The sequence below is a fragment of the Ictalurus furcatus genome, chromosome 10 (assembly GCF_023375685.1).
Source record: "Ictalurus furcatus strain D&B chromosome 10, Billie_1.0, whole genome shotgun sequence".
In the NCBI taxonomy this organism is placed as follows: domain Eukaryota; kingdom Metazoa; phylum Chordata; class Actinopteri; order Siluriformes; family Ictaluridae; genus Ictalurus; species Ictalurus furcatus.
Window position 1 is genome coordinate 25,083,216 of NC_071264.1, and position 12,792 is coordinate 25,096,007.

General features: G+C 40.5%; 1 protein-coding gene across 3 annotated transcripts in view; it reads right to left on the reverse strand.

The window, feature by feature from the left end:
• usp47 (ubiquitin specific peptidase 47) overlaps window positions 1–12,792 on the reverse strand; it is a 33,622-nt gene that overhangs the window by 2,912 nt on the left and 17,918 nt on the right. For all 3 annotated transcript variants that reach the window (XM_053635001.1, XM_053635003.1, XM_053635002.1), the window contains 20 exons: window positions 12,402–12,551; window positions 11,363–11,458; window positions 11,107–11,259; window positions 10,804–10,962; window positions 10,477–10,608; window positions 10,268–10,344; window positions 9,852–9,907; window positions 9,548–9,660; window positions 9,333–9,440; window positions 8,681–8,888; window positions 7,923–8,038; window positions 7,690–7,809; window positions 6,857–7,562; window positions 5,662–5,837; window positions 5,436–5,516; window positions 3,526–3,641; window positions 2,008–2,126; window positions 654–784; window positions 486–533; window positions 2–132 (listed from right to left, as the gene is read on the reverse strand). In XM_053635001.1, coding sequence (XP_053490976.1) covers window positions 2–132; window positions 486–533; window positions 654–784; window positions 2,008–2,126; window positions 3,526–3,641; window positions 5,436–5,516; window positions 5,662–5,837; window positions 6,857–7,562; window positions 7,690–7,809; window positions 7,923–8,038; window positions 8,681–8,888; window positions 9,333–9,440; window positions 9,548–9,660; window positions 9,852–9,907; window positions 10,268–10,344; window positions 10,477–10,608; window positions 10,804–10,962; window positions 11,107–11,259; window positions 11,363–11,458; window positions 12,402–12,551 — 2,996 coding nt within the window. The remainder of the gene's footprint in view (window position 1; window positions 133–485; window positions 534–653; window positions 785–2,007; window positions 2,127–3,525; window positions 3,642–5,435; window positions 5,517–5,661; window positions 5,838–6,856; window positions 7,563–7,689; window positions 7,810–7,922; window positions 8,039–8,680; window positions 8,889–9,332; window positions 9,441–9,547; window positions 9,661–9,851; window positions 9,908–10,267; window positions 10,345–10,476; window positions 10,609–10,803; window positions 10,963–11,106; window positions 11,260–11,362; window positions 11,459–12,401; window positions 12,552–12,792) is intronic.

The following is a 12,792-nucleotide window of genomic DNA, read 5'->3' on the forward strand; positions in this document are numbered from 1 at the left end:
CCTGTAAAACACCACCGCACCATCGTCGCAGATGTACAGGGGCCAGACGTTGAGTGTGGAAACCTTAGGATTCCAGTCTAAGTCCTGATGGATCTCCAACACGGATATGTCACAAGGAAATGTTCCTCGTCCCTAGAGGTGGAGGACGGAGATGCACAGTGAACTGACCACAATAAAGATGAAGGAGTTGAACAGGGCTAGAACAAGACTCTACTTTCCTAAGTATTGTTCTATTTTATTGATCCTCTCTGGTTTGTAAACTTTATGGGTTTATTCTCCACTAATTAACTCATTAAAAAATGTGGTAACGTGAAGCTCTGCTACAAAACAAAGCAATATTCAGTCGTGCGAGTTGCTTATGGAGAGCACGATGACGATGCCCTTCTCCAAATGAGCACAGCACTGACCGTGGCTATGAACCCATGCATTCAGACTAAAAGCCAAAACACTAAACACCCTAACCCACAATAAGCAAGCGGTCATACCTTGGCGAACTCCAGGTTCTCGAGAGGAATCTCACTCATTTCACTGAGCTGCAGGGAAACAAACATCATGAGAATGAAACGCCTTCCCAGGCCATCAGCATCAGTGTTGACTTTATGTCAGGGGTCTGTGCGATAGAAAAGGAAAGAGACTGGCCATTTGGACATCACCTTTTCCTTGAGTTCGTCCACACTGCTGCTCTCTAGCACCACCTCACGAAAGGGCTCCAGCTTCATCTGAGCTGGAAACCAGCGTCGTGTCAGCACCGCCAGCTGAGACATGGACTTCATCCGCTCCGGTTCTGCAACACACCGACAATCACAATTACACAGTGGGACAGTTTGAGAAATTAAAATAACACAAAACTAACATGATCACACCTTTTACATTTCAAATGAACTGAACATCTATACAGTCGATCAGTACGTTCACATGGACAACAATAATCCGATATTAACCCGACACTCTGATTAAGAAACTAGCATGTAAACAGTGATTTCTGATTTCCTTAATCCGGTTAAAAAGTCATACACAAAGTAACTTCAAGTGCACTTGAAGCTTTCGCAAAATTAAAAAAGAAACACCCAAAACTGTATACGGTTCCATAACGAACACGAACTGTATGTCGATGCGTGAAATTCTGGAGGGAACGTCGGACGGCGTGGCGCGGTGACGTAATGACGTGTGCCGTTAATCGATCCATGTTCCATAACATGTAAAACATGAAAGGAGTATTCTAAAAGCAACTCATGTAAACACCTTAATCACAATATTGTCTTATTCAGAATAAAATCAATAATTAGATTACTGCATCCATGTAAACGTAGTCACTAATGAGATGTTTATCTACACATCGAGGTAAATGACTCTTTGTAGTTAAGCTGTAACATGTTACTTGAGAACAACATGTCAGCAACATACGGTTGTGAGCTCACGTTGGAACATTTTGCTCTACGCTTCATACGAATGACAAAAGAACCAGCGCACGAGCCCCGCGATCAAACCATAATTATAAACACTTCCGTGTGCACGACTCCGTGACCAACAATAACCGATGCCAAATCTTCAGCAACTATTATAGGTGCGTTTCTGTCCACATAAATTAGGCATCATATTCAACCATGTTTAAAAAAAAAATAGTAATAATAATAGCAGCTGAGAGTGTCTCACCTACACAACAAACAAAATTAAAGAAAGTTGGCTCAGAAATAATTGGTGCGGAGTGACATTTTAATAGCACACTGATAACATGAGCTATTTCTATGAGTAGGTTTGAGGCACCTACTGACTGTTCCCTATCTAGGTCTTTTGAACTCAAGCTTGATAAATCAATACTTGAGTGATATCTTCATTTCGTCAAAGTCTTCACCAACTCTAAACAAGTTTTCATTAGTTATTTCTAAACAGTATTTCCCTTAGAACTATAGAACGTATGTATCTCATATTGTGTTTTGAATAACAATAACGATTATCCTCGCTCGTATATCTGCCGTTGTCCTTTTTTTGTAGAAATGAAACCTTTACCGTCAAGAACTTCAAGGAAGACTTCCCAGTTACTCGAGATATTGATGTCCTCCTCATAAACGTGATACTCCAGAAACACGGTGCCTGGGTTTTTCCATGTCTTCTTCCGGAGTCGAAACCTACACACGCACCGACACGAGACAATTTATATTCTGTGTGGATTCAGCTCCTTTGCCACATGATACCAGTGAATCAGGCCACTGAAAAGGTCAGCTGCTGACAAGAGCTGCAGTATTGGGCACAGAGATGGACATTAATAACCGTTGACATGAGGTCCAGGGCAAATTCTGTTACGTGAAAATGGGAGATTTTCCAAAAAACATTCACACCATAATCTATACTTTAATATACGACTCCATTAGAGCTGTTACGGTGTCACTGTGGATGATCAGACCGTTACCTCACTGCTGACTGATTACAATATGTAAATGTACAAAATAGTTGATTTGGCCAGACCAAATGTTTTTGCAACCTCACTGATGTGTTTGTTTCGATCATTCAGCCTAGTGAGGGCTTGTTTCACTGGCAGTGAGAGAAATTTGGACTTCATATTGACAGTTCCAAATGCCACATTTGAAATTAAGTCTTGACCTTTTATCTGATCACTTCCAAGTGAAATAATACAACACCACCACACCTGCCTATGGAAACAGCCAAGTAACCGAATGTCCAACTACTTTTGCTACCTTGAAACATAAAAATTGGTGCAATTCATACACTATTCACAATTTGGATGCAAACGCCCTTGAATTACAGCTGAAAGTCTGGACTCTGAACATTAATTTAAACATCAATTTACTAAGGTAGACAGCTAAAATAAAATAACTGTCATGTGATTGAAGTGTCACTGGGATATTATCTGGACAGAATCATAGCACACTGATCGACCGATAATCGGTTTTACCGATATTTAAGCATTTTGACCATAATCGGATATCGGTTTTCATACTATCGAATCCACCGATAAATGGTGCTATCTCGTGGGCGTTTTGAATATTGTGCACAGGATCACCATTGCAGCACTGCATCTGTTTTTTGTTAGAATTATTTTCGTGCTTTGTTACCTCATCGAAGCTTATTTAAAAACAAAAAAAAACAAAACAAAAAACAGTGCACCATTTTATTTTTGCACTCTTTCAGACCCCTCTATTTATTGGTGTATAAATAAGAGTTGTTTTGTATGCAAGGAGGAAGTGAAATTTACAAAATTGTTATAAATAAAACTGTTCAGTTCAGTGGTGGTGGTGTTTTCATTGCATCAAAAATAGAAATAAAACAATAAATAAACAAACAAATATCGATTCTGTGTATCGGTTATCGGGCACATAAATAATCTGTATCCGTTATAAATTAAAAAAAAAAAAAAATCATCAATATTGGTCAATCTCCATACACAAATAATTGATTGATTACTCCATCATGTGCAAAATCGGCTCATTGCATCCAAACACCGATTCTGTATGCCAAAGGATGGGTCACATCTTGAAACAAACAGCTGTGATGCATTCGGGTGCTCACCTGTCTATGCTAAGGTCCAGTTTGCACTGGTCTCGGAGCTGGGGCAGTAGCTCCTCTTTAGACTGCCTCACTGTCATGCCCTTAGCGAACACTGTATCCAACAGGAATCTACAAGGCTAAGGGAGAAAGACCGTATCCACGTTAACCGTGAACCAATTTTCCCACCACTCGTATCTGAACAGCTGAAATGTATTTTGCAACTTCATCTCATGAACAAACTGAGCACTTGAATCCCTAACAAGTGTTTGAAGCAGGGATGCTAACGATTAACTGACGATCGAGGAATTGTCCTTAATAATTTAACCGAATTTTTTATTTTTTTTTATTTTTTTTTTTAAAAAGTGTCGTGTCTGCTCATGTGCAAAACACGTGCAACGGACACATGACATGACACATGACTAGGCAAAATCATTGCAAATGACACCGATAAGCAACAAGGTTTTCGAGAGTTGATCAATTTCATACAGCTGGACTACAACATTCATTCAAGAATGGATTCCGATTAGCACAGGAACAATAGGATTAGCACGTCAGCAATCGGGTACGTTCAGCTTCCGAACATGTAATATATAAATAATGAAATGCTATCCATATGAGGCATGTACGTAGTCTCAACTTCAAGCAGGACCGCCGAAGTAATAACTAAATGGTGTAGGGTTGTAACTAGAGCTAGTATAAAATCGATAATAATCGATTATGAAAATCGTCGTCAACGAATCTCATTATTGATTAGTTGGTCTGCGCGGCACGGGGGAGATTTACTCATTACGCCATTTCTGTTCCGAAAACACGCTTCGGAGAGTAAAATACTAAAGTTGTGTCCCAAATGACGTACTGTACACTTACACTATGCACTACCGTCTAGTGTATGAATTTTAGAAAGGCAAGATCATCTCAAACAGAACACTAGCGTTTTTTTAATAACCGGAAGTATAAGCCGCTTCCTAATCAGTGGTGCATGACGTCATACGCACGTAACGTGACGCCGCTAGCTTTAGAAGATACACAGTCAATAACGCATGACAATAACTTTCTTCAGTTTACCGTGTCAACGTTTTATACGCTTTTATAAAAAGTAATGCATAAATACCATTATATAATATGAAGATATATAATATAAACTAATATACAAGTATTTCTGCATTATTTTTTATGGATGCACAAAAAGCACGGAATTAAACTACAGTCCTAAATGAATAATATATATTCTGGTGTGTGTATTGGGTTCTTTTCAGTCTTATATAATTAGACAAACAGTTGTGTAAAGTTTTAGTATGAAGTTTATATTTGTAACACTCAGTTTGTGGATTTTAAATAAAGAAAAAAAATGGCACCGAAAGTATTATGAAATATTATGAAGTATTAAATTAATCGTTAGTTGCAGCCCTAGTTGCAACATTCATGAGTAAAACTATTCTTGTTCGTATTCTCTGAATTTTCCGTAATAAGCGCAATATCCTATGCACATTGGGAAGAAAATAACACGCTTATAATAACAAACCGATTCGCTCACATGGACGCACGCAATATGAATAGGGCTCACATGCACACTGTTGCCAGAGTAGGCCACCTGAGACGGCTTTAGCGACACATTGTAAGTTATGGTCATTATATTCCATTATTAAATAAGTCATTCTTATCAAATGAATCACATCAATTCAATTTAGTCCTACTAGCCTATCGTTTAGATTAAAATAAATAAATAAACAAAACATTTCATTTGGGTGAGGAAGCTGGCACTTTGAGTGGGATTTTCACACCCCATCACGCCGGTGGTATACGCCACTGCAGTACACGCATCTTGCAGTATTAAGATTTACGATTAATCGAGCATTAATTTAAATGATGAAGGATCATGAGAATGTGTGTATATAGACATCCCTAGTTTGAAGATACTGATACTTGCTTACCTCGGATTCATTGACTAACAGCTGGTACACCTTTACCCTGTATTCTCCTTTCTTTAGGGCTCGTCCGAACCGAATGGTGATCTACAGATAAAAATAAATAAATAAATAAATAAATAAATAAATAAAATATATAAAAAGCAGAAGCCACCTTAAAACGACTCAAGCCCTGACTAAGAGGGTGATGCGGTGTGCGATTATGATGTGTTCGTAACCAAAAAGGGCAAACCTTGTTGTCATCTGAAAAAGAAGAAAGAGTCTCGTTGAGTCGCACGCTCTCAAACTCCTGGTTGTTGGCGTAGACCCGGAAGACCTTGAACTGAGTAGAGGGGACTCCGACGAACGGCTCCAGGTTCTGCTTGAACGATGCCAGTGTGATCCTTTTATCAACATGGACAAGTAAACCTGAAAGCATGGAAGGAAACACAAGGTGAACTCAATAATTATTTAAACTGAACTGTCGCAAAGTAGGTAACAGGGCTGCGCGGTATATGGGTTGCAAATTATTTACACTATTTTGACTTTGTATTAGAGATCCTAAGTGTACAAAAGCACTGACATCGAAGATTTCTTCCAAAAAACCTAAATAACCTAAAGATAATATCAAATCAAAAATTAATAACTTTTTTAAAGATTTGTCTGTATGGAACATCCACCATGCAAGTCCCTGTGAATGAGTTACAATACAAACGGTAAAGTATTCAAACAAGTACATTAATTACATTATAATGTTATGGAAAATTAATCAAGACCTTCTGACAGACAGGATTTAACAATTCAATACGTCTAGGGCAGGGGTGTCCAATCTTATCCACAAAGGGCCGGTGTGGGTGCAGGCTTTCAATTCAACCCAGCAGGACCCACATCTGATTCCACCTGTTTAATCAGTTTATCTTGGCTAATGCAAGTCAAATTGCCTTCACAATATCTAAATATCATCTATCTATCTATCAGTAGAAGTTCAACATGCTATTTTTATGCCTATTTTGCAGGCAGTGGTGGCTCTGGGTTACTGATCAGAAGGTCAGGGGTTCAAGCCCCAGCACTGCCAGGCTCTGGGTTACTGATCGGAAGGTCGGGGGTTCAAGCCCCAGCACTGCCAAGCTGCCACTGTTGGGCCCTTGAGCAAGGCCCTTAACTCTCTCTACTCCAGGGGCGCTGTATCATGGCTGACCCTGCGCTCTGACCCCATACCGAAGAAAAGAATTTCACTGCGCTGTAATGTATGCGAGATCAATAAAGACTCATGGTCATTAGTAAAACTCTTAATTGGCATCAGTAAAGGTATAATCAGAGTAGGGTTAAAAATTTTACCTCAGAATGTGCCCAGGTTATCAAATATATGAGAGGGGAAGGATAAAAACAACAAAAAAAAAACTTCTTTCTGCTCCTCTCCCCACACAGCCATTAGCAGTGTTCCTTACCTTTCTGTCCATCCCCGGCAGCACCTTCCTGTGAATACGGTTCTGCTCTGAAGTACAGGTAATGCGTCTGCGTTTTACTCTTGCCGTTCTCGTCGTATTCGCTGTCCGTGCCCGAGTCCTCCTCGGCCGTGTCCCACGTCTCCTTCTTGCCCTCGTGGGCTTTGGATCGGCGGCTGCTGGTGATGCTGTGCGAGTCGAGGCCGTTGGCCAGAGGCAGAGGCGTGCCGTCAGCGTTACACAGCGTGTCACTGCTATGGCTCGAGCTCAGGATGTCCGAGTCCACGGAGCTAGTGCTGCGGTCGTTGTTGGCGTCAGAGTCTGAGCGTTCCTCCGAAGCCAGCTGGTTCTCGGGCTGAGGGAAATCGAGGTGCTCGAAATCACTGTGGTCTGAACTCTTCTGGCTCTCGCTGGTGCTGGAAGATGGCTTCTGCTTCTGCTGTTGGAGGGAAAGGTTCTTTAACTTCTCCGTGCTCTCTTCCAGTATGGCCTCGACGCAATGCCCGCTGCTTTTACCCCCCTCGAACGAGTCCTCAGAGTCAGCGCTCACTTTGGGGCAACTAGTTCTGTGGGCTATGGAGCCTGGGGACTGCTCCGGGAGCGAAACAAACAGTCTGATTGTGTTGCCGTGACGGTCCAGAAGCTTCCACAGGAGAGAGTCGGTGAACGTCGCCTGGTGTTCCTCAGAGTCGGAGCTCTCCACGAAAACCTAAAGGAAGAGGAAACTGTTAGAGAGATACACCTGGTGAGATCAAGGCAGAATTTTGCCAAACACAGAACTTCCGATAAAAACACAATTTCGCAGTTTTCCCTTTTGGTGTTTAGAAAATGAAAACCTTGTTACTCCTGAAGAAACCCTCAGCCTTCAGTGTCTTGTTGGGCACGTAGAGAAGCCGGAGGTCGTTATAGCAACGCTCCAGGACGACTCGCATGGTTTCTGCGGGAAGCCCGGTGGCCTGAACAAAGGAATAAACAAGACTTTCATGCATGGTTAACATGATCGAATTAACAGATCGTAGTGCTTGTCGTACAGCGCTAGTGTGTGCAGATGGCGAGAGAGAAAACGTACTTGTGCGATGAGTTGCTTGAACTCCGTAATGGTTTGGTTCAGGTATGCCCTGACGCTGACGGGAGCTCCGATGGTCTCGCTCTTCAGATCCACCACGTGGACCTTCACCATCACCTCTGAGGAGTTAAATACACCACCGGTCAAAAGTTTGGAGACGCCTGACTGAAATCTCTCATGATCGTTAAAAACCTTTTGATCTGAAGGTGTATGATTAAATGTTTGAAATCGGTGTTGTAGACAAAAATATAATCATGCTAACATTCATTTCTTTCATTAGAAAACTAACATTTGATTTACAAAAAAAATAATTTTTTTTTTTTTTTTTTTTTTTTTTTTAAACGGATGACTTGGAACAAAATATTCTGAAAAGCAGCCGATAAGTGTTTGAGCGTGGGTGGGAACTACTTTAATACTGTCTAAAAAGCATCTCAGGGGGATTCCTAAAGAAATCGGTTGAGAAAATGCCAAGAATACATTTCTGGAAATTCTACATGCTAAAATTTGTAATAATTGATTTATTTTGGATTTTTCTATTACAACATAGTTCCTATAATTCCCTTAAAGAATGAGCTTTTCTAACCTTTTGACTGGTTGTCTACATACAGTGCACACAATCTTATGTGCACTTTATAGAAGTCATAATTCGATTAACATGCTTAACGTATATAAATTTATTTATTTATTTTATAAAAAGACTTGGCAAATTTGATAATTTCAGAAATGACTCCAAAAAACGATTAGTTAGTGAATCGTGGTACCTCCAGGTTTATAAGGCTGGAACACTTGGTCGGGTCGGCGGGTCTCTAGTAGCAAATCGAACATGTAGGAGGATTTAACCCCGCCAAGGAGCAGCCCCATGGGCATGTCCTCCTCCCCCTCATATGAGCGCTCCAGATATTCATGAAATTCATCATACTTCACCAAGCGACAGCAGTCCAGAGGAACTACGCCCTCAAGCTCCATCAGCTAGTAGGACAAAGCAAACAGACACAAATGACCATGTTCACTAGCAGTAAACAGATGCCATGTCAGCATCTGTAGCAAAAAAACTGACAAATAAAATTACAAAATAAAACCCAAACCAAAGGAGAATACAGCAGTTACGATTATATAAGATGCTTTACATTTACATATGATAAAATATTCTAAAACCTTTTCTGGTAAAATCTTACTAAACACAACCTTAAGTGAGCTTACAACATAAAAAAAAATGTTGTCTACTTCCATTAAAAGCAGAACAGTCCACTAAAATATGTTTAATGGAAAGCAGGGACTTGCAGAACACACATCGGAGTCGGGTCTTCTGATTGCGCGTGTAGTGTGTAATATATACAGTGACGCACGGTGGTGGGAGCATTACACACAACAGCCTATATACAGCAGTCACTAATAAGCGTGGCCTAGATTTACCTTGTACGCTATTTCTGTGGCCTCTCGGAGTGTTTTGTCCTTGTGAACCTCCAGCTTGTTCTCCATCATCATCATCATCTTGACAGGATGCATGCAGAACAGCTTGATCTATACAAATGTGGGCAGGGAAAAAAAAAATGGATGGTATGAGCATTCAGCTGGAGAAGCTATGGAAGCATGAGGTTGCGGTAAAGTTTAAGAGGAACACGCGGTACTTTGCAGGTGTTGCGCTCGATCTCTCGTTGTCTTTTCTCCTGCTCCTCGGACTCTCGCTCCCTCTGAACGAGACGCTTTATGTGCTCTGGGAAGTCTTCAGCGTCGAGGTACTCTGCGCACAGAGGGGACCTTTTTTATTCCCAAAACCAGCAAAATAATTCAGCAGTGTAAAGTGTATTACGAAAATATTGAAGAAAAAAAAATTTGATTTTTAAAAGCAAAGAAAGAAAAAAGAAAGAAAGAAAACGTCTCACAAAAATTAGATTAGAAAAAGTACAAGAGTAACTTCAGAACTTCTCTTACTTGCATTCCTTGAGGAATCTTTCAGTCTATATATGAGCATGTATGCGTTTGTGGAGCTGTTGGAATACAAAATATTAATTAGGGGATTATTTCCAGTCAGAAAAGCCAATGATGTAAGAACGTTGTTACTTAGACAACTCTACGGCATCTTAAAAACCGCAGGCGCATGATAGAGGGGTAGCAGTAAATGGGGCTTTGTTCATGCTTACATAAAGAGTCTGTTGTATTTATCTCAGTGTGACGCCATTTAGTTGTTTAATGGCTGAAGTTCATGGTGATTATGTTTGTTTTAAGACAGGACTGTGTGCGTGCGCTTTTCCCTTTTACGCCCCACCGTCAAAACGGCTCCCAGAGGCAGACGTGTAAAATAAATAAATAAATAAATAAAAATAGATGTAAGGGTTTTGTTTTTTTACCTGGCAAAGGCACTGGAGTAATAGCCTCTGCTCCCTGAGGAACCACCGTACGTCTTTCTGATGTCATCCTGTGTGATCTACAGCAAAAAAAACAAACAAAAAAAAAACAGCATCTTCAGAAAATATAGATATTATACTGAAAACCAATTCATCTTTAAATATATAAATAATAATAATAATAATCTGTTTAAATATGAAAGCTGAAGAACCTTGCTGACGTGCTGGTCGTTGAAGCTGTACCACTGGCCATCGCTGAAGGACTTGATGCAGGCGTAGTAGTGTCCACCTGCGGCACTCCCAGAATGCACCATTACCGAGAACAGTTCATAGGTCAGTGAGCTCTGCATAAAGGAACATAATGGGATGTTGTGAAAAAGAAATAATCCTCTGCGACGATTATTTTCCTATAACAGCACGTAACGTATTAACGAATGACATCATAGCTTTTATTTGTTTATAGTTACGTTTAATGTTTACAGTCAAATAAATATACATGATCCATTATGCAGACATGTCAGGGTTAAGAGCAGAGGTACCTTTGGCTTAAGCACCCTCTCGGCGGCACTGGTACTGTCCAGGCAGATGCCCTCGTCAACACCATCATCTGTGGAGAAGTCGTTGCTCATCTGGTCGCTGTGGCAACTGCCTTCGTTCTCCGCCCCACTGTCAGTGCAGCTCTCCGTCTGAGGGGATTTCTGGAATTTGCATGTGTGGTAAATCAAAGAGGAATAAGACAAGTCACCATCGTCAGTCACGATCAGGTCTAACTATTCAGAAACTAATCGAGATTTGTTGACTACAGCAATCTAGGGAGGCTGTTTTTTGTTTTGTTTTTTTACCTCGTCCTCGAGGTCAATAAAGGGGCTCATGTCGAGCTCCTCGGGGAAGGTCATACGGTCGTTGAGCTTGATTCGGTGCATAGTGGTGTAGTCAAAGTCAAAACGTTTCAGCTGCAACGTCAGCAGGTAGGGAAAGTGCAGAAACCGCAGACCCTGAAGAAACCAGACACAGAGAGAAGCAAAAATACGATAGGAACTCATTACAGAGACAGAGAGAACAATAATAACAACACTAATCGGCTCTGCTCCTGCTCACCTTGCGTGCATCGCATTTCTTCTTGCAGCGTTCGCAGAAATACTGGTTGGGCCCGTCCAAAGTTTCAGGCTGGATGAAGGCCTGCAGTGCTTCCTCCTGTTACAGGCATCAGAACACAAAGGAGACATTAATACTTCAGATTCACTGCTATTAATTTACAGTAATCTTTTATCATCAATGATATTCACTCAAGGTATGACACAACGGAGTTGCGGGACTTATGCAATGCACTGTATTAGAGGTCAACCAATTGATCGTTTTTGCTGATTAATTAGCACCGATAACTGGAACTACTGGTTACTGGCTAGAAGTCCACACCTATGGATGATCGCGACTGAGAAGGGTCCGCTGTCGTTATACTGTACGAGAGCAGCCTCTAGAGGAGAAATAAAAACTGTGACAAATTTTGTTGTGTTATTTGAAGATTTTTATTTCGAATGTCTACATTTTTATTTGTTATTTGGAGTGATACTTTATATTTTTATACTTTACTTTAGTGATAGTTAATATATATTAATATTTACATAATTATTTCATTTAAAAACGTAACATGCATTTTCATGGTACCGTCAGTACTGTTTGTTTATGTAATAAAAGTTCAGCAATATTTTACTTTGAGTGTTATGTTTTCATTCAGTATCAATTTTAAAAGCTACGAGTTGATTAATCGGTTAATGGCAGGTACAGCCCGACTTAGTTACCGGTATCAGTAAAATACACTAATCGGTTGACCTCTACGCTACATATATCCAACTGGATGTTATTTGTGATTCAGCCACACAAAACTTCGACTACATAACGTCCCCGTTGGAAATTTAACTACTTGCGTATAAATTTGATACACACTGTTCAATTTTCATATTTCATTGGAAATGAAAACATGAAAAACGGTCAATGAGCCAAAATGGTTGAAACCACCTAAGGTTGCTTTTGATTAGCCCTAGTGGCAACTGTTGGGAGAGAGAGAGAGAAATTTGCTGTACTGTACACACACGTATGGTACAACACCAAACAACTGACAGGTTGAACAGAGACATACCACGCTGCCAAAGGCCTGGCTGGCTCCGAAAGGCCTGATGACCAATGGGATGTCCAGGTATGTATCGATCCTCCAGCTTTCGTTGCCACACTCCAGACAGCGCACATAGTCCTTCAGTTTTCCCTGGTACAGCTGATTTATAAGGTCAGCCTGAGGAGTCAGAACACAGTTATTCAGTACTTGAAACATACAACATTACACTCAAAATCGTCAATATAATTAGATGCAAAAGGCATATCAAATGACAATGCTTTGGCTAACCACTACTAACAATAACCCCAATTTCTGCTACATCACTTAATATAAAAATAAAATAAGTCCACCTTAAACAAAGCATCCTAAACCCTGAGCAGTGACAGATCATTCACCTCTTTATTTAGTATGTTACTTC